The sequence below is a fragment of the Mytilus edulis genome, chromosome 1 (genome assembly GCF_963676685.1).
Source record: "Mytilus edulis chromosome 1, xbMytEdul2.2, whole genome shotgun sequence".
NCBI lineage: Eukaryota > Metazoa > Mollusca > Bivalvia > Mytilida > Mytilidae > Mytilus > Mytilus edulis.
The window spans coordinates 2,178,829-2,206,511 of record NC_092344.1 but is presented as its reverse complement, the minus strand read 5'-3'; the positions used below and the strand labels follow the sequence as shown (position 1 = coordinate 2,206,511).

Sequence of the window (27,683 nt, the reverse complement as noted above, 5' to 3'; positions counted from 1 at the left end):
GTGGAGAAAAATGCAAAACCCAATAGTTTTCTGTTAGTTTGCGTTTGTAGCAAAACTGTAACCAAATTTAACGGATCATTCTTAGTTTTTTGCAAGGTTTTATGCAGCTAAAGTTAGTCAGCAATATGACAGTTGTAATCCATTCGTTTGATTTTTACTAGCGTTTGATTTTGGTATTAGATTACTGACTTTGCGTTTTGAAATTTCCTTGCAGTTCGTTTTTTTGTTATTTAACTTTTTTCATGATTATTACCACAACAAAAATTATGCATGTCAATACAGAACTGCTGACTACTGGACTGATGATACCCCGGAGATGAAACCTTAACACACAGACGTGGTTTGAATAGAATTAATGTAAAGAAACAATGTGTCAGTATTGTGTTTGATTATTTCTCATTTGCACTAGTCAATATTTCGATCTCTTTTAATCTATTAAATTTGCACCTAATGCTTTTAACCAGTCGTGTGTTTGAAAGACAACTAAATTTGTTTTGAAAGATAACAGACTTTTAAAAAAAATATTCTTCAACGTAATAAGCATGATAAGTTATATACCTGGTACAACAATTTATCGTCTTATTGACAGTTTTATTACATCACCATTAGCTTGAAACATTGTAAATCTTCTACACATTAAATATTTATAATCCTGGAATGAATATCGTTAAACTTGTGTAATTTAAAATCCTCATAGGAAATGTAATATTTGAAAACATTTCTTTGTCGTAGGTCTAGTCGTATAAAGTACTCATATAATATATAGATTTAAGGCTGCAATTTCAAACTAATTCGATTCAAGAAATCAAGTAAATATTCCATTCAGCAGTGTCAAAGTTTTGCAAGTAGAAAATATTGCATCAATCAGGTGATAAACGCTGTGAAAATCGTCCATATAGTTCATAATTTTTTTTGGTTATATTCTGGAGGATATTTTCTTTCTTTTAAAATTGCTATTATGAAGAACATATGCTGTTTATACAAGTATTATCCTTTTCCATTACCGGTGACAATTTTGTAAGGACCGCCTTTGAAGCCATTTTCGCTGGCCAAGGTTATATTTCACTTCAATCCTCTCCTCGTGGAGAGGAGGGAAGTTGATCGGAATCTTTGACTAGCGAAGATGTTTTGAAGCATGCATAAATGGAGATAAAGGTTAGACTGCAACAATAAACAAAAGTCGTCAAAATGTATCTACAGTCTAATAAAGCCGTCAAGGACTAGGTACATAACGGGAAAGTACATATCCCCTGTCTGCAAACGAAGAATATGTTCTCCCATTAATGGATTTAGTCTAGAAGAACAAAGTAGAATTATAAAAAAAAACCACGCACACAAAAAAAAATCCAACAATCAAACAAACACATTAAAATGTCTTGCATAATATTGGTGAACTGAATGACATGTGATTATTTTAGTCCATGTCTAGTCTTTGTGTGGAAAATATTTGTGGGGTCATAAAATCTATGATCGACCGTACAATTGTTTGTGACATTCAGTTATTTCAGTACGTTGACAAAACTGTTCATAAATTCATAAAATTATAATCTGAATAAGCCAACTTATCTGTGATTGATTTTAAATTTCTTAATTTGTAAGTAATAACGAAAACACAATGGAAAACATCGTATATTTATAACCAAATCTTGACGATACTTTCTTGTTTAGTGAACAATCTAGTTTTATACAATAGGCTTATATGATAATACCTTATAGGGTTTCATATATCTCTGAAAATACAGCTATCGTAACATTTATCTTGGCTTAATGGATGAGAAATAAAAAAAAAATAGGTCTTGTTCATTATTCTGAAAAACTACCTAAAACATCGTATTTTAACATGAAAATAGCTTCAATAATGAACCAACAACAAAAGTCTGGAATCAAATCAAAGTCTGTCCAAAATAGATAAAAATGTTGAATAATGAATGAATGCAAATAACGTTAATTACAAAATACTTCAAGGATATAATTACTTAATATAATAGTAAGTCAAATAACATACCTTGTTGACTGATTCACATAGTAACAAAAGTCGATATGTTTACTAAAGTGATATTATACCCCGGTATATTAGAAAACTAGAGATTTATGTCAATGTTTACTCTCTACGTTATCATTATTTGGACAATATTGGAATTAACCTATTTATGACAGAATTGTCGTGAAATTGATAAAACCAATAGACTACGGATATAATTATGATATGGACATTTGCTTATACAGCTAGGGAAACCTTTAAGGTTACTGATACGCAGGAAGTACATAAAATATATGAACATTCAGGGTTATGTGCAAAAAAAGGAAGTATAGGTACGTAATTGTTAAACTACAATTATAAATAAAATTGTAAGTCTGTCTTACTGGCATGAAAACACTTTTTAGCTCACCTGGCCCGAAGGGCCAAGTGAGCTTTTCTCATCACTTGGCGTCCGGCGTCCGTCGTCGTCGTCGTCCGTCGTCGTCGTCCTGCGTCCGGCGTTAACTTTTACAAAAATCTTCTCCTCTGAAACTACTAGGCCAAATTAAACCAAACTTGGCCACAATCATCATTGGGGTATCTAGTATAAAAATTGTGTCCGGTGACCCCGCCAACTAACCAAGATGGCCGCCATGGCTATAAATAGAACATAGTGGTAAAATGCAGTTTTTGGCTTATAACTCAAAAACCAAAGCATTTAGGGAAAATCTGACATGGGGTAATATTGTTAATCAGGTTAAGATCTATCTGCCCTGAAATTTTCAGATGAATCTGACATTCCGTTGTTAGGTTGCTGCCCCTGAATTGGTAATTTTAAGGAAATTTTGTTGTTTTTGGTTATTATCTTGAATATTATTTTAGATAGAGATAAACTGTAAAAAGCAATAATGTTCAGCAAAGTAAGATCTACAAATAAGTCAACATGACCAAAATGATCAGTTGACCACTTTAGGAGTTATTGCCCTTTATAGTCAATTTTTAACCATTTTTCGTAAATCTTAGTAATCTTTTAGAAAAATCTTCTCCTCTGAAACTGCTGGGCCAAATTATTTGAAACTTAGCCACAATCATCATTGGGGTATCTAGTTTAAAAATTGTGTCCGGTGACCCCGCCAACTAACCAAGATGACCGCCATGGCTATAAATAGAACATAGGGGTAAAATGCAGTTTTTGGCTTATAACTCAAAAACCAAAGCATTTAGAGCAAATCTGACGTGGATAAAATTGTTAATCAGGTGAAGATCTATCTGCCCTGAAATTTTCAGATGAATTGGACAACCTGTTTTTGGGTTGCGGCCCCTGAATTGGTAATTTTAAGGAAATTTTGCTGTTTTTGGTTATTATATTGAATATTATTATAGATATAGGTAAACTGTAAACAGCAATAATGTTCAGCAAGGTCAGATTTACAAATAAGTCAACATGACCAAAATGGTCAGTTGACCTCTTTAGGAGTTATTGCCCTTTAAAGTTAATTTTTAACCATTTTTCGTAAATTTTATATATCTTTTACTAAAATCTTCTTCTCTGAAACTGCTGTGCCAAATTGATCCAAACTTGGCCACAATCATCTTTGGGGTTTCTTGTTTAAAAAATGTGTCTGGTGACCTGGCCATCAAACCAAGATGGCCGCCACGGCTAAAAATAGAACATAGGGGTAAAATGCAGTTTTTGGCTTATAACTCAAAAACCAAATAATTTAGAGAAAATCTGACATGAAGTAAAATTGTTAATCAGGTCAAGATCTATCTGCCCTGAAATTTTCAGATGAATTGGACAACCTGTTTTTGGGTTGCGGCCCCTGAATTGGTAATTTTAAGGAAATTTTGCTGTTTTTGGTTATTATATTGAATATTATTATAGATATAGGTAAACTGTAAACAGCAATAATGTTCAGCAAAGTAAGATCTACAAATAAGTCAACATGAACAAAATGGTCAATTGACCCCTGTAGGAGTAATTGACCTTTGTAGTCAATTTTCAATCTGCTTCCTTTGTTTAATATTCACATAGACCAAGGTGAGCGACACAGGCTCTTTAGAGCCTCTAGTTTTTTATGTTATTAAAATTTGCTGTTACAAAATGTTATAAGTTATATAAATTAAGGAATGTATCTCCCTCATGCAAAGCTCTGATTCCTCTCACGGATTTGTCTATAGTTTTGGACCTTTTGCATTATAGCTCTTCATCTTTTATATAAGCTTTGGATTTTAAATATTTTGGCCACGAGCATCACTGAGGAGACATGTATTGCCGAAATGCGCATCTGGTTCCGGAATTGGTACCGTTAATGTTATTACTGATATGTCTTTATAAATAACAGGGTTATAGTTATGATACTGTTCAATCTTTACACCCAGTTTCAGCTGGCTCAAATGTCTGCTTTTATTTTGAAAACTGATTATTCCAAGATAATTATTTAACAGCTAGTAAATAAATGTTCCAATTGTTTTCAAATATAAATGCATTTAAGCTCTCATATGAAACTACCATTACATTATTTATAAACGAGAAACCTAGTTTTACGAAAAAACACAACTTTAATGTCGTAAATTGCCACATTTTCTGTAAGTAGGATCAACCATTCATCACACTTACTCCTTAGAAACAGTTGTCAAGATTGTTTTAAATGTTTTCAACAAGAAAGACAAGAAGTTCTATAGGGAATAATATTTGTCAGATCGTTTGTACTATGATGTGATATTTATTACCTTTATAGTATAGAAGATTATAAGTATTTTCAAAGGATTGGCATATAAAAATTTAATGGCATTGCAAATTCTTGATCTAAACAAATTAACTGTCAATATATTATGCAATTTAGAGAGGCAAAAGACACAAATGATTATTTATACACCATGAGATCCACATGAACTGGTGATTTCATGCAATCAAGGACGGGATCGTTATTTCAGTTTATAAAGTAATATAAATCATAAAATGTTCAAGTTAACTTTGTTTGCTTTAAAACGAGGATTAAGTTCTTTGAAATGATTAATAAAAAAAAAATTGTTATTACTTTACTTAATTTTGACATAAAGGCATTACATTCAAAAATGCGTTCTTTTAAATAGAAAATTGAATACATTTACAAATATCATCTGTCCTAGAAAGATTTAAAGACTCCATTAATACCGCACTTTTCGAAAGATAAAAAAACATGGCGCCAATGATAAATCATGATTACATTTGTTTACGCTAGACGCTTGGTTTGTTTACAAACGACTCGCCAGTGATGCTCGACAAAATTTGTTAAGGGAGTCTAAATAAATTACGCGGTTGAGCATTTCAGATGCTGTTCCATTACCCATTAGAGCTAAAGCAACATAATACCTACGAGGAATTATTTCTTTGAGTTCATGTTCGATCTTGTATAGCCTTCATAATTTTTTTTTTGAATTCCTTGTTCTTAAAGTCCATTCTATGGTTATGATTTCACCATGTCGTCGACTAAGCCAGGTCTGCGTAATTGTTGTGCATAAAAAAAAGCTGCTTATTTTTGTCTTTGTTTTTTTGACTTGATATTTTTTGGAGGAGGTGCATGATAGATATCGCAAACCGTTCAACAGATTCCATAACAGGTTTTGCAGTGGGTGTATGCTGAGGTAAAGGTTTTGTAGTTTTTGAGGATATGAAGCATACATCATAACGCCCTTTTTCTTATAATTATAATATTTATATCTAAATTCTACATATCTACCCAAGGGTATGTTCAACTGATGGTGACGCCTTGACAATTGTGAATGTCAAGAAAGGTTGTTAGATTCACCGGCGTTTCAGGAGGTTCATCTGAGGAGAATTTATTTTATTGAAAGATTGTCATCAGCAATATTTATGACCTGTTTGAATATGTTAAAAATCAGCGCAAATGAGATTTTATTTTACTTTTGTCGTTAGAAATGTTAATTGGATTGAAAACAAATTTACATTAAAAAGGCTCTTGCGTCTATATTCAAATGAATGTGAAAGGTTAATATTAACTTTTCATTTGACATTACTGAAATTTGTCAAAGGCTTGTATATCAATATCTTGAAAAGTCTGCGCAAATCAATTTATTTTAAAGATCATTCATCTTAATAGATAGCTGCTGAGACGTCCGGGATTACAATCTATTTCCATCTAAATTCTTCTTCTTCTTCTTAGTAATTGTTCAATGAAAGAAATCGAATTAAATAACTGAATGCCTTTGTTTTTCCAAAAACTAATCGCAATTTCGGGAAACACAACCAGTCTTAGTCAATATATTTACAGTTGAACCATACTAGTGCGTATTTTAAACCACTTCCAAAATGGTCTTGCCTGAGAGTATCATGAGCCAAGTAGTCAGCACTTTTGTGTTGACATGATATGTTCAAAATTATAAATTAACTGTTAACAAAACTTTGAAATTTTGAAACATTAAGGCTTTTCTACCTCAGGCATAGATTACCTTTGCAGTATTTGGCTAAACTTTTAGGAATTTTGGTCATCAATGCTCTTCAATTTCGTACTTTATTTGGCCCTTTTTAACCTTTTTGGATTCTATCGTCACTGATGAGTCTTAAATTTGTAGACTGGCGTAAATATAAAATTTCAATCCTGGTATCTATGATGAGGTTATTTACAACCACTGGGTCGATGCCACTGTTGGTTGAGTTTTAATTCCCCGAGGGTATCACCAGCCCAGTAGTCAGCACTTCTTTGTTGAAATGAGTTATCATTGATATGTTCATAATTATAAATAATTTGTCAACAAAAATTTGAATTTTTGAAATACTCATGCTTTTCTACATCAGGAACCTTAGCTGTATTTGGCAGAACTTTTAGGAATTTTTAGTCCTCAATGCTCTTCCACTTCGCACTTTATTTGGCCTTTTTTTAACATTGTTTGATTCGAGCTCGATGGTAAGTCTTTTGTAGACGGAACGCGTCTGGCGTTAATATAAAATTTCAATCCTGGTATCTATGATGAGTTTATTAGGAGATGTGGTATCAACGGCAATGAGACCAACTATTCACAAGCGATCATACCGTACAGTCTTTCTTTAACAATGAGCAAAACCTGCACTGCATAGTCAGCTATGAAAGGTCCAGAAACGACACATATTGAACACTTCAAACGAGAAAACTAACTACATGATATTGTGTACAAAAAAACCCCGAAAAACCAATATACAGCAACAAACGACAATCACACTTCCTCTCACAACTGCCTTGAATAAATAGACTAGAGTCCTGTACATTTATCATGATAATGCAGATCATAGCATATTACTAAGAGTGGTTTCAAAACCGTAGTTTGAAGCCTTTCGTATGAATATGAAAGGGCAACAGCAATTATGTTTTTCGAAATAAAAGCAAATAAAAAAAAAAAATGAAAATAAGAAAAAAACACATTTTTGCAATGACTGAATAATTCGTTTCTATTCATGATTAATTCTAAGGACATTAAGATGAATGGAACATGAAGTGTGATTTGTCTTAATTAGCTGATGAATACATATTAAATCAACTTCAAGGTTGGCTATCTGTGTATTATATAAATGAAGCATGAATTGTATATTACCTTCGGTACTAACAAACACATATTAGTACCAAAAAATAATTGTAGATGATGTATAAACTGCAGATAACATTACTCTATGGTTGCCTCTTCTGTTTATTATGCTAATTCTATTCATTACATTGTCAAACTGTTGACTTTAATTTCCAATAAAAACCGGCATTGTTAATTGTCTTTTCCTTAATGGTAATGTCGCGTTGGTACAACGGTTCGTCTGTGTCTGCAGGGACTTATCATAAGTCACGAGAGTTAATTTTATACAATTACAATAACAATAGCATAAATAAGTGAAAAACCTTTAATCTAATTTTCTCACAAATTCGGAGATTTATTGTAGAAGTATGATTAATTCAACGAAACACATTTGGTACATTTATAAGTTTCAGTTTAGTGTGACGTCCATTTTCGCTAAACTAGTAGATATTTTTGTAAAGGGGCCAGCTTAAGCCCTTCGCCGGTTGAGGTATTTTCTCGATGTGTTGAATTTTGATGCTTAACGTCCAGTGGTTCGCTGTGTTGAAAACCCATAAGTGGCATTGGGCTGTTTTCTGCTCTTTGGTCTCCTTGACACATTTATGAGTTTGAACTTCCCTTTGGTATGTTCCGTCTTCATTCTAAACTTTTGATATATCTGTCTTCGCTTGATAGGAAATATATCGCTTATACATTGTTAGAAACAAGATTACCATGTGTCTTCGATTTGTTTTATAATGAAATACTGAAATCATGGATACATTTTCCTTAATCCTTGCTCCAGATCGTCATTTCCTGCTCCAACATTAATGCGTTTGCTGCTTGTAATATGTCTCCAAGTACATATTGTAAGGATATAAATATCAGTCGGGAAAGATTTTGTTTATCTTTCTAACATTTCAGAATTTATTTGTGTTTGTGTTCTTTGGTCAATGACATTGATTAGATGAAAAAGTAGAGTTTTGTGTTTTTTCTGGAATATTTTTTTCTGAAAATGTTCTATTTACGTTATAAGAAAAAAAAATGCAGGGGAGTTAGTTAATTGCTAAAAAGAATGGTTAAATATGTTCATTTCACTTTCTGCATTGAAAATACCACTTTATAAAGGTCTTGCTACGTGAGAGTGTTTCTGAATTAAAATCATCAGGAACTCTTAAAGCTAAAAGTTTTGAAAGCCAGACAAAAATGGACCGTAAAATGAGATGCCAAGTTCGTTTATCTTATAATGATAAGTTACATCCAAAGATCGGAATATCCTTTCTAACCAAAGAATGGCCCTCCTAACTAATCAATCGCATTGCTACCAAAGAAATCTCCTTTCGAACAAACGAATCTCCTTCCTAAATAAGGTATATCCGTGTTAACTAAGGAATCGCCTGTAATCTAAAGATGAATAAAATGACATGTTGAAAATACTTCATTGAGACAACCATCAAACAACAGCATACAATTATGATCTAAAGTGGCCAACAGATACGTATGTTATTCAACAACAGACAAGCGTCGATTAAATATGTCACGCTCTGGATTGCTATCCTTCTATAAAATATCTGAGTAAATTTAACAGCGACTACAAAAACATCTGTCATGAACACAATATTCTCTTGAGGACAGATAATAAAAGTAAAACTGTGAACAGCATCTTATTATTCGAAACATGAAAAGCAAAATGATAAAAACATACATTTAATCAGTGAAACCATTTGTTTATACAACTAAGCTTTTGTATCAATTACTTTTCTGTTAGAAATACAGAAACTTAATTCAAATCAATGAATACAATCTTAATTCTGCAATGTTACATAACTAAAGCAATTTTAGGGAACAAGGTCATCAGACAAAATGTAGTCAAAACCAGGAGCATTTTACGCCTTTTGATGTAAAATATATGTTGTTTTAAGTTATTTATTCCCATGACACCAATTGTCTTGTCAAATAGACATAACATTACTCTTTATTACTTTATGATACTAGTACAAGTCACCAACTGATGCTTATTTTTCTTGAACAGCTGTATTGGTTGTTATAAACGAATATTTTGTACAAAAAAATGTAAATGTTCTTACGACGTGCAATGGGCATGGAATGGTCAAAGCATGACCTGAGTTGAATTCTCTAATCAGACCAGATATGACTACACGGTATACATCCAGATGGACGATCTAAAGTAAGGATATAACCCCTAGACGAACGAACAGTAAGGACATTACTCCCGGACAAAACTAATTATGTTGTTTTTAATTTGATATTCCTACTACTCAAGGAAAGATATGAATATTTTGTTTATCAATATGAAAATAGGTTAAAACAAATTGTTCTTATAGTTTAAGTCTAGAGAATATGTGATCTCTAGAGATTTTACACGAGACATCATTCGACCTTAATTAAACAGAAAATTTTACTTTTATCTATTGGATGAATTATTACTACCCTGGACGACGTATCTTGTCAGATCTACTAATAATAAACAATATATAATTGTTGAAAGGAAACATCTTTTTCTATATTCCGTAGCATTTCCCTTTTATGGTATTTTTATAAGTACGGCCTTAATCTCGTTGATATTTATGACATGTATGATACACTTAACTCGTTATAATAATGATAATAAGAGGAAATGTAGTTTTATACATACATTTAGGTTATTAAAATTCGATGTCTTAAAACATGTTTAATGAATGTAATGCATTACAAAAGTTAAAATGCCGTTGCAAGCTCTTGCTAAGTCATTGTGTCATTTTTCAGTTTTTAAAAGATCAAACATAATTTCAGAATTCCAAAATCATATTATAAAAAAGTTGAAAAATTCCGTAATTATGGCAACATTATGTTTAATATATGAATATATTTATGTGTATAAATGTAAATGGTGACCATCAAGATATTGAACTGAATTTAGAACCTAAAATGAATATCTAAAAAATAGAAACAAATTTGATATGGTTCACAGACTTGTAAAAGAAAAGAAGAACGAAAGATACCAAAGGGACAGTCAAACTCATAAATCTATAAACAAACTGACAACGCCATGGCTAAAAATGAAAAAGACAAACAGAAAAACAATAGTACATATGATACAACATAGAAAACTAAAGAATAAACAACACGAACCCCATGTTAAAATCGTTGTTTAAGACATTTGAAATTGAGGCTATTTTGACAGTTTTGTCAGTTAGCATTAAACGTAAGAAGATTGGAACCATTTATAACAATTATATATGTTTAGGTTTTTTTAAAGAGTGAACACACATAAAAACCAAACAATGGTCCAAGTTATCTTCCTTCGTTCCTTTATAAAAGTTTCAATTTATATTATTTTCGATTTGGTGTGCATACCTGAGTATGGATTGGACAGAAATTTATTTCTATATTATAGTTAAACAAAGAAAAACAGAATAGGTAAACGTTAAAATTAAATGGATACTTTATGCGTTTGACTGTCCCTTTGGTATCTTTCGTCCCTCTTTTATGCGTTAGTCACCTCATATTTTTTCAGTACAAGAAAAAGACGGAATAATCAATGCCAAAGCAATTGTAATTATGCAGCTGAACCATCTCCTGAGTGCTAAAGCTAGACATATGATCGTATAATGAAAGCTGACCCAAGTTATTTTAACTATGTTAAAGTAATCTGCAAGATTGTATTTCCCAATTACTATATTGTTGCGACATTAGGGAGATGTATAGTTCTTTATGATTGCTAGCAAAAAATACGATTAGTTCAAGGTTTTGTTTTGACTTGATCTATCTTTACACTATAATACCGCGCTTTAAAGATTCAGGGTTCTCAACCGAATAAAAGGAAGGAAACGTAAAGCAAATGCAGCGGAGAAATTAAACAACTCAAAAGCTGAGTACTATACTATATATTCCAAAGGGTATAATTTGTCATTCATTGTATTTATACATTGTAGATGGTAATCCAAACTTATTGCCAATCATACCACATCTTCTTTTTATAATAAAAGCACACATATTTAGATTTGTGATGCATTTTATTTATACATTGAAGATAGAAATCCAATCTTTCAGTATACCTTAACAGATTAGTCATGTTTTTGGCCATACACGACATGACACTAAATTAATTCTTGTTATTTAATAATTTTCATCATAGATCCCAGGATTATTTTTTTTTATTTGCGTCAGACGCGCGTTTTGTCTGCAAAAGACTAATCAATGACTGTCGAATCTAAAAAATGTTAAATAGGCGGAGTTGAAGAGCATTGAGAACCCAAAATTCCTAAAGTGTAAATACATCTAAAGTAATATATTCCTAAGGAATATCCTCAACAAACTATGAACTCTTTCAAAATAGATTTGTTATTCTTTGTTAGTGATTTATTATAGCGTCGTTTTTATATGCTTCGAGGGCACTTTTTTTGACCAATCTTGTTGATATTATTGTTTGTTGTTGATGCAAGAGTTAACGTTAATTTTACATTATTAAACATTAGTTCCATTCGTTTTTGATGTGTTTTGTCATTTGATTTTGCCATGTGATTATGGACTTTCCGATTAGATTTTCCTCTGAGTTCAGTATTTTTGTGATTTTACTTTTGTGGTAAAACAAGTGGAGTCGGGTATACAATATCAGTTTATGTGACATTAATATGTAATCAACGAACAAACTCATCAAAGAAATTTAAGAAAGAAGGTTAAAAGTAAAAACACAAAAATACTGAACTCCGAGGAAAATTCAAAAAGGAAAATCAAAAATCAAAAGGCAAAGTCAAAAGTCCAAACACATCAAACGAATGGATAACAACTGTCATATTCCTGACTTGGTACAGGCATTTTCTAATGTAGAAAATGGTGGATTGAACCTGGTTTTATAGCTAGCTAAACCTCTCACTTGTATGACAGTCGCATCAAATTCCATTACATTGTCAACGATGCATGAACAAAACAAACATACTCAAAGAGTAAAAATGTCAAAAATAGGGGTACAACAGTCAATAAAGTATTTTCGATTTATATATGTAACCAATTGTGCATGACATTAAATACGCATCTTGATTCTTTCAGTCCGGAAATTTGTTTTCAATATTTGTTTTTATCTTTTTACATTAAATTTCAATCGCGGTTGCGATACTGGCGTATTAAACATTATTTTGATATGTTCTTACTGGGCAACATGCATTGACCAGTTTACCAGTGTAACCTTTATGGAAAATCAGGTTTCGAATTCGAAAACCATGTTTGCTCAATTATACACATACATCGGATAAGAATAATCGTTCAAAATCAGATTGGATATTAATAAACCAATTAAAAATCAGCAGATTTTTTTTTTTTGTTAATAATTCCTTAGCACAATATAAACATAAATACTTTTGACGTATGACACAAAGATGAAAAATTGAAAAATAAAATGGTAAAAGCAATAATGCAACGAACAATATTTGATCAGCATTAAAAAGTTAGAACTTACCTTATTTAGTGTGTATCGTTAATTGGTTAATCGTGTCGTATTGCCCGAGCTTCTCTTCAGTCTCAATCATGGTAATGAGATAACATTCGTTATAACATCTGTTTTTGACAGTTCTATGTGACACAGGCTTGTTTGAATGGTATATTGAAATATTAACAGAACTTTTATACACTCAGCCATTATATTTGAAAGCCATAGCCATATATGGGATTGTTCCTTAATGATTGAATCAATATTTGCTTGTAATGTGGCAAAATTGTGAAAACATATATCCAATGATGGGAAGATAAAAATTTAACCAATTTGCAATCAAAGTATTAATGTAATTAATTTACATCATACATATTGATCAACCTAATTTGTTAAGTGCTTTGACAGTAATATAATTATTACAATGATAAGCTGGGAAAAAAACCCTTTATGTAATATAGTGAAGAGTGTTGGTATCCTTTCATCGCTTTTTTTCTGCATTGATATTGTCGTTTTCTGTTCGATTTGTAAGTATTTATTTCACTTTTGCCTTTTTTGTTTTAAAGAAGTACGATGCTTTGTAAAAAAATTAATAAACGAACAAAATCGTTACTAGAAGCTCCGGTTAGCCTGTATCGCTCATCTGGTACCTTTGCACATTTGACTTTATTTATCTATAAGATGATTATTACAATTGTACAGTTGAAGAATCTATGTATGCCTTTGGCTGGTACAATACTTATCAGATTCATTGTTAAGACATTCTTTACATTATTGCAGCAAGTACTATATGCCACTTTATCAACATTAAGGGCTGATCATTTTGTTGTTTCTTTTATACCTATGACGTGGCGTTATACTTATACATCGCGTTATTGTAAAACATTTTTGTATTCTTGTCTTTCATTTTGACAAATGTGCATTGTCTATATGCCTTTTTATGTTTCTTTGATACATATATGAGGTGGTTCAGTACTTATACATCTCGTCATTGTGTTATTGTACTATGGTCAATTTTTGTAATCTTGATTTCAATTTTTGCTAATATGCTCGGACTATATGCCATGCTGTGCTGCTTTGTTACATATTTGTTTGTTTTATAGTGATTACGATTATAATTCAATTTTGACATTTTTATCTAGCACACACGTTGTCAATTTAATGGAATTTGATGCGACTGCCATACAAGTGAGAGGTTAAGCTAGCTTTAAAACCAGGTTTCAAACCACCATATTCTGCATAAAAAATGCCCGTACCAAGTCAGGAATATGACAGTTGTTATCCATTCGTTTGATGTGCTTGAGCTTTTGATTTTTGCAATTTCAATAGAGACTTTCCTTTTCGAATTGTCCTCGGAGTTCAGTATTGTAGTGATTTCACTTTCTTGTGTACCAATCAATAGTTCTGAAGGGTTTTAAATCCATTGCGACTTTGACTTTCGAAGTTTTAAAAAAGAGTAAAATAAATTTTAAGATGAAATTAAGACATTTGGTATTTGCATATTAAATTTTTGACGAACAATATTATGAATTTAACTATTTTTTAACAATTGTTGGTTTTTCAATTAAAATAATTTCACTCCCGGTTTTTAGTGAAGTTCGTGTTGTTTCTTATTTATTATTTATAACTGTTGATGTAAATGTCTTTTTGTTTTGTGAGTCCTTGTTTACTGCTTGGTTTTGATTGTTATTGTCTAAAAGTAATGCTTTAACAACCACTAGAAAATATATGAACAATCATTGTAAGCGACATAATTTAATATATATTAGATGTAATATGAATTGTACAATTAATTACTAACCATCAGGGGGAGCTTGGACTCCTGGCGGATATTGTAACAAGCCAATAATTGAAATAATAATCAAATTATGTTGTTATAAAAGACATTTCGACTTAAACTTTCAGAGAAAAGTGTTACAATAATTTCCCATAAAGTTTGTATGGATCTTATTTACATCTATAACCGCCATCTGTGCCATCATTACTTAAGAAAAAATTTCAAACTCATATGTAAAAAAAACCTGACAAATTCATGGCGATAAAAAGGACCGAACGACAAAATACAAGACACAGTAGAAAAATAAGGTGCTCTAGCAGAGTATAAAGTAAAATCACAAAAATACTGAACTCCGAGGAAATTCAAAACGGAAAGTCCCTTATCAAAATGGCAAAATTCCCTTACAAACAACCTAATATTACTCGCGGTGCCTTTAGCAACAGTATTGAAGGGAATAATAAAAACAATAATTAAAAACCAATTGTTCAGAGAACCATTGATGGTCTTTCCACCAGTTAAGACCTTTTTTATATAAAAATATAAAAATTTGGTTTAAAATGTCAATTTTAGCGCCAAATGACAGCTTATTGAACGCTTATTCAAAAAATATATGGTTTCTATAAAAAAATATATCGAAAAGGGAGATAATTTTTTACTTCCGGTTTAAGAATTTTAATTCCGGTATTGTTTGATAGTTTACTTGACACTGATTCCAAAAAGATATGGTTCTATATACTTTTACATTGATTTAGTACAAAAAATAGCTACTTCCGGTTTACAAAAGGTCACTTCCGGTTGTGTTTTTTAAGGTCACATTGCTTACAACTTAATGCAAAAAGTCCCATGGCTTTATCATGTGTACATATGAGGTAAAAGCAAAGGTCAAAATTTAGAACTTTTAATTAGCATATGACCTTGAGCTCAATTTCAAGGTTATAAACCAAGGACCTCAAATCAAAAGACTCTAGTCCTCTACTTAATGAGTTATATTACCATACATATGATATTAGATATAAAAAGGGGGAAAACTCGCATCAAATGTCTACGTACCCTTTCGACTAAAATTTATGTGTTACGACATGTCGTAACTAACAATTGTGTGAAAATATTTTGTCGATATCTTGTATGATTACTGAAAATAATAGATAACAAGCCAAAATCAAAATTTTAATCATGACCTTGACCTCATTTTCATTTTTTTGGACCAAGGACCTCTTATGAAAAGACCCTAGGCCTCTACCACTTATGGTTTTCCAGTTAAAAATGCATATCACTTATATCAAATATAAAAGGGGAAATAACTCTCATATGGAGTCTCCGGATAGCTTCGGTCAAAATGAATCAAATCATCCGGAGGATATAACGAGCAATTTGGTAAAATAAATTTGTCGGTTTCTTATACGGTTGCGAAGATTAAGCGATAACAAGAAAAACAGTGTTCGGGGAGATAACTCTTATATGAGAAAGTATTCGGTTTAGCAGGGTCAGTTTCAAAAGCGCATAAACTGTTCGATATCATATTTCATTTATCTAAGCGACATCTTGCGAAACAAAAAAACAGCGAAGGAAAAAAATTAGGCGGAAGAAAAAAAAAATAATAATTAAAAACCAATTGTTCAGAGAACCATTGATGGTCTTTCCACCAGTTAAGACCATTTTTTATACGAAAATATTAAAATTTGGTTTTAAATGTCAATTGTACCGTCAAATGACAGCTTATTGAACGCTTATTCCAAAAATGTATGGTTTCTATGGAAAAAGATATAGATAAGGGAGATAATTGTTTACTTCCGGTTCAAACGATGTTATTTCCGGTATAGTTTGATAGTTTAAGTGACACTGATTCCAAAAATATATGGTTCTATATACTTTTTCATTAATGAAGTACAAAATATAGCTACTTCCGGTTTACAAAAGGTCACTTCCGGTTGTCTTTTTCTAGATCACATTGCTTGCAACCTAATTTAAAAAGTCCCAAGTCTTGATCATGTAAACATATGAGGTAAAAGCAAAGGTCAAAATCTAGAACGTTACATTTACCTATGACCTTGAGCTCAATTTCGAGGTCATCAACCAAGGACCTCAAATCAAAAGACTCTAGGCCTCTACTATATATAGTTAATGAGTTGTATTACCTTACAACTAATATTAGATATAAAAGGGGGCAAAACTGGCATCAAATGTCTACGTACTATTTCGACTAAAATCTACGTGTTACCACATGTCGCAACTAACAATTTAATAAAAATAATTTGTCGAAAAGTTATACGGCTTTTGAAAATGAGTGAAAATAAGCCAAAATCAAAATTTATAATATGACCTTGACCTTTGACCTTTACCTTATTTTCATTTTTTTGGACCAAGGACCTCAAATCAAAAGACCCTAGGTCTCTATCACTTATGGTTTACCAGTTAGAAATGCAAATTCTTATATCAAACATAAAAGGGGGGATAACTGTCATATGGAATCTACATACGGCTTCAGTCAAAATAAAACAGAACATCCTGAGGATATAACAAGCAATTTGGAAAAATAAATTTGTCGGTTTCTTATACGGTTGCGAAGCCTTAGAGATAACCAGAAAAACAGTGTTCGGGGAGATAACTCTTATTTGGGAAAGTATTCGGTTAAAACGAGTTGGTTTCAAAAGCGTATAAACTGTTCGATATCATATTCCAAAAATCTAAGCGACATCTTGCGAAACAAAAAAACAGCGAAGGAAAAAAATTAGGTGGAAGAAAAAAAAAATAATAATAATAATAATTAAAAACCAATTGTTCAGAGAACCATTGATGGTCTTTCCACCACTTACAACATATTTTGATGTGAAAATATTAAAAATTCAGTTGATATGTCAGTTCCTATGACTTTATGATGTCTAAATACGAATTTGGAGCAAAGGTCAAAATCTAGAACGTCCAATTAACCTATGACCTTGACCTCAATTTCAAGGTCATAGACTAAGGATCTCAAACCTAAAGACACTAGTTCCTTAATATGTATGGTTCATGAGTAATATCACTTTATGCATAATTCTAAACATAAGAGGGGCGAAAACTCCCATTTATTTTCAACGCACCCTTTCAACCAAAATTTATAAGTTACGACATGTCGCAACTAACAATTTAGTAAAAATAATTTGTCGATAAGTTATACGGCTTTTGGAAATAAGTGAAAATAAGCCAAAATCAAAATTTATAATATGACCTTGACCTTTGACCTTGACCTTATTTTCATTTTTTTGGACCAAGGATCTCAAATCAAAAGACCCTAGGTCTCTATCACTTACTGGTTTACCAGTTAGAAATGCATATTCTTATATCAAACATAAAAGGGGGGATAACTCTCATATGGAATCTATATACGGCTTCGGTCAAAATAAAACAGAACATCCTGAGGATATAACGAGCAATTTGGAAAAATAAATTTGTCGGTTTCTTATACGGTTGCGAAGCCTTAGAGATAACAAGGAAAACAGTGTTCGGGGAGATAACTCTTATTTGGGAAAGTATTCGGTTAAGCAGAGTTGGTTTCAAAAGCGTATAAACTGTTCGATATCATATTCCAAAAATCTAAGCGACATCTTGCGAAACAAAAAAACAGCGAAGGAAAAAAATTTGGCGGAAGAAAAAAAAAAAAAATTAAAAACCAATTGTTCAGAGAACCATTGATGGTCTTTCCACCACTAACAACATATTTTGATGTGAAAACATTAAAAATTCAGTTGATATGTCAGTTCCTATGACTTTATGATGTCTAAATATGAAATTGGAGCAAAGGTCAAAATCTAGAACGTCCAATTAACCTATGACCTTGACCTCAATTTCAAGGTCATAGACTAAGGATCTCAAACCTAAAGACACTAGTTCCTTAATATGTATGGTTCATGAGTAATATCACTTTACGCATAATTCTAAACATAAGAGGGGCGAAAACTCCCATTTTTTGTCTACGCACCCTTTCAACCAAAATTTATAAGTTACGACATGTCGCAACTAACAATTTAGTAAAAATAATTTGTCGATAAGTTATACGGCTTTTGAAAATAAGTGAAAATAAGCCAAAATCAAAATTTATAATATGACCTTGACCTTTGACCTTGACCTTATTTTCATTTTTTTGGACCAAGGATCTCAAATCAAAAGACCCTAGGTCTCTATCACTTATGGTTTACCAGTTAGAAATGCATATTCTTATATCAAACATAAAAGGGGGGATAACTCTCATATGGAATCTATATACGGCTTCGGTCAAAATAAAACAGAACATCCTGAGGATATAATGAGCAATTTGGAAAAATAAATTTGTCGGTTTCTTATACGGTTGTGAAGCCTTAGAGATAACAAGGAAAACAGTGTTTGGGGAGATAACTCTTATTTGGGAAAGTATTCGGTTAAGCAGAGTTGGTTTCAAAAGCGTATAAACTGTTCGATATCATATTCCAAAAATCTAAGCGACATCTTGCGAAACAAAAAAACAGCGAAGGAAAAAAATTAGGCGGAAGAAAAAAAAAAAAAAAAATAATAATAATCAGAAGAAATCCAATAGGTCTTTCCACGGAAAAGTGGAAAGACCTAATTAAAAACCAATTGTTCAGAGAACCATTGATGGTCTTTCCACCACTTTCAACATATTTTGATGTGAAAATATTAAAAATTCAGTTGATATGTCAGTTCCTATGACTTTAAGATGTCTAAATATGAATTTGGAGCAAAGGTCAAAATCTAGAACGTGCAATTAACCTATGACCTTGACCTCAACTTCAAGGTCATAGACTAAGGATCTCAAACCTTAAGACTACTTCCTTAATATGTATGGTTTATGAGTAATATCACTTTACGCATAATTCTAAACATAAGAAGGGCGAAAACTCCCATTTATTGTCTTAGCACCCTTTCAACCAAAATTTATGAGTTACGACATGTCGATACTAACAATTTAGTAAAAATAATTTGTCGATAAGTTTTACGGCTTTTGAAAATAAGTGAAAATTAAAAACCAATTGTTCAGAGAACAATTGAAGGTCTTTCCATCAAAACAATGTATTTTGATATGAAAAGTTGTGAAACTAAGTTTAAAATGTCATTTCAATCGTCAAATGATAGCTCCTAGTAAGCTGATTCCAAAAATATATTGTTTCCATACATTTTTTTTAAATAAGGGAGATAATTTGTTACTTCCGGTTTGAAAAATGTTAATTCCGATTATATTTGAATATTTACTTGACACTGATTCCAAAAATATCTGGTTCTATATACTTTTATATTAATAAAGTACAAAAAAATAGCTATTTCCGGTTTACAAAAGGTCACTTCCGGTTGTTTTTTACAAGGTTAAATGGTTTGATACCTTTTTCTAAAAGTTGTATATCTTTGTCATGTATACATATAGAATAAAAGCAAAGGTCAAAATCTAGAACGTCAAATTAAGCTATGACCTTGAGATCAATTTCAAGGTCATAAACCAAGGACCTCAAATCAAAAGACCATAGGTCTTTATGATATTTAGTTAATGAGTTATATCACCAAACGGGTATTTTTAAATACAAGAGGGGAGAAAACTCCCTTTTACATTCAACATACGCTTGCAATCAAAATTTACATCTTACGACATGTCGCAACTAACAATTTAGTAAAAATAATTTGTTGATATCTTATACAGTCTTTGGATATAAGCGAAAAGAAGCCAAATTCAAATATTAGAATATGACCTTGACCTTTGACCTTGACCTAATTTTCATTTTTTGGGACCAAGGACCTCAAATCAAAAGATCCTAGGTCTCTATCACTTATGCTTTATAAGTTAGAAATTTATATCACTTATATCAGATGCATAAGGGGAAATAACTCTCATATGGAGCGGTCATATCGCTTCGGTCAAAATAGGACAAATCATGCGAAGGATATAACGAGCAATTTTGTAAAACAAATTTGTCATAATCTTTTCCGGTTGCGAAGGAGATGCGCTAACAAGGAAAACAGTGTTTGAGGAGATAACTCCTACAAAGAAAAGTATTCGTTTATGCAGGGTAAATTTCAAAAGCGCATAAACTGTTCGATATCATATACCAAATATCTAAGGGACATATTGCGAAACAAATGTTTATCGCAAGAACAAAATTAGGCGGAAGAAAAAAAAAATAATCAGAAGAAAAACAATAGGTCTTTCCACAGAAAAGTGGAAAGACCTAATAAGCCAAAATCAAAATTTATAATATGACCTTGACCTTTGACCTTGACCTTATTTTCATTTTTTTGGACCAAGGACCTCAAATCAAAAGACCCTAGGTCTCTATCACTTATGGTTTACCAGTTAGAAATGCAAATTCTTATATCAAACATAAAAGGGGGGGATAACTGTCATATGGAATCTATATACGGCTTCGGTCAAAATAAAACAGAACATCCTGAGGATATAACGAGCAATTTGGAAAATAAATTTGTCGGTTTCTTATACGGTTGCGAAGCCTTAGAGATAACAAGAAAAACAGTGTTCGGGGAGATAACTCTTATTTGGGAAAGTATTCGGTTAAAACGAGTTGGTTTCAAAAGCGTATAAACTGTTCGATATCATATTCCAAAAATCTAAGCGACATCTTGCGAAACAAAAAAACAGCAAAGGAAAAAAATTAGGCGGAAGAAAAAAAAAAAAAAAATAATAATCAGAAGAAATCCAATAGGTCTTTCCACGGAAAAGTGGAAATACCTAATAATAATCAGAAGAAAACCAATAGGTCTTTCCACGGAAAAGTGGAAAGACCTAATAATAATCAGAACAAAAACAATAGGTCTTTCATCCGAAAGGTGAAAGACCTAATAATAGGGAAAAAACTGGAGCTGTCGTTCTTATCCGTTGACAGGATAGATAGCACACAAGCTACATTCATTTGTAAGTGGAGGGTAAAAAAAAGGGGGGGGCAAAAGGGGGTCCCAGGGAGATTTTTTTTTTTTTATATAAACGGAACAGAATGGTTAAAATTGCCGTTTTACAATATAAATCAATTGCTTTTAAAAAGCAATTGTAAACGGTCTTCCCCCTTTGAAACATAGATTGATTTGGGGGCGGGGGGGGGGGGGGGGGTTTGTTTTGTTTGTTTGTTTGTTTGTTTGTTTGTTTGTTTGTTTGTTTGTTTCTTTCTTTCTTTCTGTTAGGGGTCTATAGTATTGTGTTACCGGAGAAGTTTCATGTTTAGTTTGGAAAGTTTTTCTTTTATTTTAGGTCCAGCGCGCGCGCCAGATTGAGGAGACATCACGTGACGCGGGTATATAATAACGAAAACTTAGTCTTTTTATTTCTTTTTAGGTGGGGACGTTAAACAGACAACATCTATAGAGATGGAATGTACACAATGTAATTTCTTTTGTCATTGTAGGAAATTGACATTTTGATCACAGGTCACGGGCAGTGCATGTTTTGGATTTAATCGATCCGGTGTAACTTTAAAACACATTTAATGATTATTTTCTGATAATGTACATTTTTCAGCACCTGTTTGTAACACAGATTAGTTTTTCAATCTCGGAGCGGACATTTTATTTTAGGTTTTTACTGAGATTTACGGACCTAGCAAGCGATTTTTACGGCATTGCCATTTCTTTTCTCTAGGAAAAGTCTTGAGAGATATCTGCACCAAGTTTTTTTATGAACCTTTATTACATGTATGCCCTGCTGACGGCAAATTTTGAGGTCGATTGTACTTGTAGTTTCAGAGTACATGTGGATTTTTTTTCAAAAGTGACGCAAGAACAATATTAAATTTCAATGTTTCATGAAACATGATTGATTAATCATGATTGATTGATTGATTGATTGATTGATTGATTGATTGATTGATTGATTAGTTGGTTGGTTGGTTAAACGGTTAAACACGTTGTATAGGGTCAATTGAAACAGCGAAAAAGAAACAAAGATCTTGGACCCTATATTAAACACATGAGACTGAAACATGATTGATTGATCATGATCATGATTGATTGATTGATTGATTGATTGATTGATTAGTTGGTTGGTTGGTTGGTTAAATGGTTAAACACGTTGGATAGGGTCAATTGAAACAGCGAAAAAGAAACAAAGATCTTGGACCCTATATTAAACACATGAGACTGAAACATGTCAATTTAAGCGTCAAATGACAGCTTATTGGACGCTGATTCCAAAAATATATGGTTTCTATACAAAAAGATATACATAAAGGATATCATTTTTTACTTCCGGTTTAAAAAATGTTATTTCCGGTATGTTTTGATAGTTTACGTGACACTGATTCCAAAAATAGATGGTTCTATATACTTTTACATTAAATTACTACAAAAAATGGCTACTTCCGGTTTACAAAAGGTCACTTCCGGTTGGTTTTTTCAAGGTCACATTGCTTGTAACCTTTTGCCAAAATTCCCATGGCTTTATCATGTATATATAAGAGGAAAAAGCAAAGGTCAAAATCTAGAACGTTAAATTTACCTATGACCTTGAGCTCAATTTCAAGGTCATCAACCAAGGACCTCAAATCAAAAGACTGTAGGCCTCTACTTTATATTGTTAATGAGTTATATTACCATACAACTAGTATTAGATATAAAAGGGGGCAAAACTCGCATTAAATGTTACGTACCCTTTTAAGTAAAATTTACATGTTACGACATGTCGCAACTAACAATTGTGTGAAAATATTTTGTCGATATCTTGTATGATTTCTGAAAATAAGAGATAACAAGCCAAAATAATTGAACATGACCTTGACCTTTGACCTTGACCTCATTTTCATACTTTTTGAGCAAGGGCCTCAAATCAAAAGACCCTAGGCCTCTATCACTTATGGTTTTCCAGTTACAAATTTATTTCACTTATTTCAATACAAAAGGGGAAATTACTCTCATATGGGGTCTTCGTAAAGCTTCGGTCAAAATAAAACGTAACATCCTGAGGATATAACGAGCAATTTGGAAAAATAAATTTGTCGCTTTCTTTTACGGTTGCGGAGGAGATCTGATAACAAGAAAAACAGTGTTTGGGGAGATAACTCTTACAAAGAAAAGTGTTCGGTTAAACCGGTGAGTTTCAAAAGCGTATAGACTGTATGATCGCATATACAAAAAAACTAAGCGACATCTTTTGAAACATTTTTACACCGCAAGAAAAAAATTAGGCGGAAGAAAAAAAAAATAATCAGAACAAAATCAATAGGTCTTTCCACACGAAAGGTGGAAAGACCTAATCAGAAGAAAACCAATAGGTCTTTCCACGGAAAAGTGGAAAGACCTAATAAATAACTCCCTTTGCATTTAGGATTCTGATTTTTCAAAGAGTTACCGTTGTTATGTGTCAGATACAACTTCTAAGTAGTATCATATCAAAATTTAGATTTCTGCCTAATATCATGGCAATATCACTACAACATTTCAGAAGTTTACAATCGTAATGGATATGTCTTAATCATTGCATCCGACGGTCAAACATTTAGAATTGCTTATTTTGTTTTATGTTATCATAATTCCATTGTCGGTTAAAAGCTCATTAGAGCTTATGTTTAGCTTGTTTGTATACCTTGCCGACTCTAAATAAAGCTTATTCATTTATTATTTATTATCCCATATGATATCAAGAACAATATCTAATACATAACAATTTTTATTAACATAATAATTAAATAATATAATAAAATTTTGAACTAAATTCTTTTTAAATTCGTTATAATTAAATATTTTTTCTTCAGTGCACCCCATTCCAGTGACACTAAATATAACACTGTGTTCTTGTTGAATGATAATAAATTGTAACATGCGCATGTGAGAAATAAAACTTTAATTGTTGAAAATAATAATAATAGATACCGGTACATCTTTTCTGACCATGCAATTGTATTACAATTCTGTATGAAGCCCCCCTTTTTTTATAGAGAAAATCATATACAAGACAATTAAGGATCACGTGATAGCCATCATTATTTACACATTTAAACACCATCTCTCTTCTAAATTAAATTTCGTCTTTCGCCATTTCAGCCTAATAGGTTGCACCCTACATCTAAATTTAGCAAGAACACTTATATCATTAAAAGGCGTCAAAAGTTTACAATAAGTTTCTACCTAAAACACCCCGACTAGAAGAGTTAAAACTACTTTTATATTCATCCAAATTGGAATCAAAACCAGTACAGTGTTGACTGGATATGATTTGTATTTATACTTTTGTACGCTAAAAGAACACGGCAACCAGGCAACATATTTCAATTTATTGGGGAAATAAAAGTTAAAATGTCGTCAAGCTTCAAAAATTGTTTTTAGATTTTTTTCCCTTCCATATTTCATTTGAAACAATAACTGTACGGCACTGTTCTGTAGTCAGTTTTATGAATCTCCTTTTTTATCATTGCAATATATGGCTTATAATGTTTGGTTTTTAAAAAATCACATTTTTGGTAATAAAGTAGAATAATGGTTAGTGATACAATGTAAATGAACTCACAAGCAAAACAATCTCTTGCAGGTAAATACCTCGGAGGCTCTACGTTCATTAGCTGTGTACCTTTTATTGAATACTATTTGATTTATTCTCATATTATCGAGTTTGTTTAGAAAATAGTTTCCTGACGTCTCTTCTGAACTGAATATTCATAAAACTATAAATGATCGGATTTACAGAGTTATTGATAAAATAGGATTTTAAACAGAATTTGTAGAACACTTCTGCAGATTCAGATAACATATCCTCGAAATTTTTAACTATGTTTCTAATAACCATAACTGTAAGAAATGGAAGAAAGCTGAGAACAAAAACCACGGTTACAATCCCTAGCATGAAAGTAGTTTTAGATGCCTGAATTTTGTGTGTAGAATTCTTCTTTTCTAACTTTTGATGAACACAGTCTACTGGATGTTTATGTTTTTGTTTGTTTTTGCCATTAGTTGGGTCCTTTTCGATATCCGAGAAAGAAGTTTCCACTGAGAGAGACGTTGATTCCTTTGTTTTCTTTCGGTAGAGATTAGCTGATATATTTCCTTTCTTCTTTTGCTTTCTAATAAATAAAACGATTTTAGTGTATATTATTGTAAAGAATACAACACAGACAACGAAATAAAGAAACAATAATCCATAGTAAACAAGAGGATACTTTGTACCCTTCATGGAATCGTCTGTAGAACAATCCACCCCAGATATACCAGGAATGCCAACATCTTTAGTTTTCTTTCCAAAAACAATGGCTGCCGGCCAACATGTCACACTTCCTATTACAATAGCTACAATGCAAATTCGTTTTGCCTTTTCTGTTGTCATTTGTTTACCATATTTACATATCCGATTATATCTATCTAAAGCGACTGCCATTAACGTAACTATTGAACCCATTGTTGACAACGATTCTACTGTTCGTAGTGCCTTGCAAGCGGCTGGTGCGTAGAACATAACAGAGTATCGAAGATCGGCAATCTCCGTCGGCATTCCGATAACCACCGTCAAAAGATCGAGCACTGCTAGGTTAATTATAAAGTAATGGAGTGACGATTTCATTTTCTTTCGAACATACACAATAATAACGAGAACATTTCCAAATAATCCGGTAAAAATCAGTACGAACATGTAGATGATAACCGGTAGATATCGTAAAGCAAGCTTGTCGTTCAAAGTCCGTAACAGTTCTTCTGAATTTGTAATGTTTGTTGTAGAATTGGTACTGCTTATTTCACTACTATTTACCTGCGACCATGCCATATTGAATAATGTCTAACTATTAACCACGGATACATGTAATGATATCACCTTTACCACAAGTGCGTCTACATGTAAAGTTACATAACATATCAGATACACCATAAGTGCATCTTTCCGTTGTTAGACCGAAACGTTTCCTTCCACTGACTTAATAATTATTATACACCAACTTCAATTCATCCTGATAAACATGGATACGTGTGATTGCATATCAGTGGTTGTTAAGTCGCTTCCTTCTTTTTTGTTTTTAAATCGTTTCCCATAAAATATCTTTTTTCGTTTATGATATGAAATAACCTTATTTTTCATTTATCAGGAAGTAAATATCTAAATATACATTTTATTGATTTAGAAAAATTGACGAAAAGTAACTGTTACAGTTATATATGAAACTTTGATATACGTCAAGAAGACAACAAGTCTACGACATAAAGAAGAGAAAAAATCAAGAACAGATTCATAATCAAAGTTAAATGTACTTAATTCAAATCATATATAATAATCAAGCAAAGTTTAAAAAAGAGGGACGAAAGATACCAGAGGGACAGTCAAACTCATAAATCGAAAATAAACTGACAACGCAAGGTAAAAATGAAAAAAACAAACAGACAAACAATAGAACACATGACAAAACACGTATATAAATGTTATTCCTAGCAATATAGTAATGGGACATGAACATAAACTTTGAATGAAGCATATTATAGTGTTAAAGAGAGGCGACAGTACATCAAAAATTGCATAAAAAAACCAATGACTCTGCTAAACGAGCTCCATCACAAATCGGAGGGTGAATAAAAAAGAATTTTGGATCACTACCTTAAAGTTACTTGTAAATTAACATATTTTCATGAAAGGCTTTTTTTATGATTTGGTGGTTACATTTTTTATATATCAGGAAGTAGAATATACATTTCATTGATTTAGAAAAATTGACGAAAAGTCACTGTTATAGTTATATATGAATTATATGAAACTTTGATATACGTCAATAAGACAGCAAGTCGACGACAAAAGGAAGAGAAAAAAGAATAACAGATTTACAATCCAGGTTGAATATACTTAATTCAAATCATATATAATGATCATGAAAAGTTTTTTAATGACATTCGTTCTTAGCGATGTAATATTTGGAGAGTTAAGCACATAAACATAAACTTTGAAAGCAGCATAATGTAGTGTTAAAAAGAGTACACAAACATTGCATAGAAAACCTATGACTGTCCTAGACGAACTAAATACCAAATCGGATTAGAATCAATACTTTACAGTGATACTTATTTATATATATAAA

The 27,683-nt window shown here is 31.9% G+C and overlaps 2 protein-coding genes across 2 annotated transcripts in view; both read right to left on the bottom strand.

Annotated features, from left to right (window-relative positions):
• LOC139521557 (neuropeptide S receptor-like) overlaps positions 1–13,065 on the bottom strand; it is a 38,114-nt gene extending 25,049 nt beyond the window's left edge. Inside the window, exon 1 of the mRNA XM_071315042.1 lies at positions 12,933–13,065. The gene's annotated coding sequence lies outside the window, so the exon portion shown is untranslated. The remainder of the gene's footprint in view (positions 1–12,932) is intronic.
• Positions 13,066–24,298: 11,233 nt separating this feature from the next.
• Positions 24,299–26,601, bottom strand: LOC139521404 (orexin receptor type 2-like). Its single transcript, XM_071314883.1, has one exon. The coding sequence runs from the start codon at positions 26,387–26,389 to the stop codon at positions 25,238–25,240; it is 1,152 nt and encodes a 383-aa protein (XP_071170984.1). The 5' UTR covers positions 26,390–26,601; the 3' UTR covers positions 24,299–25,237.
• Positions 26,602–27,683: the final 1,082 nt, after the last annotated feature.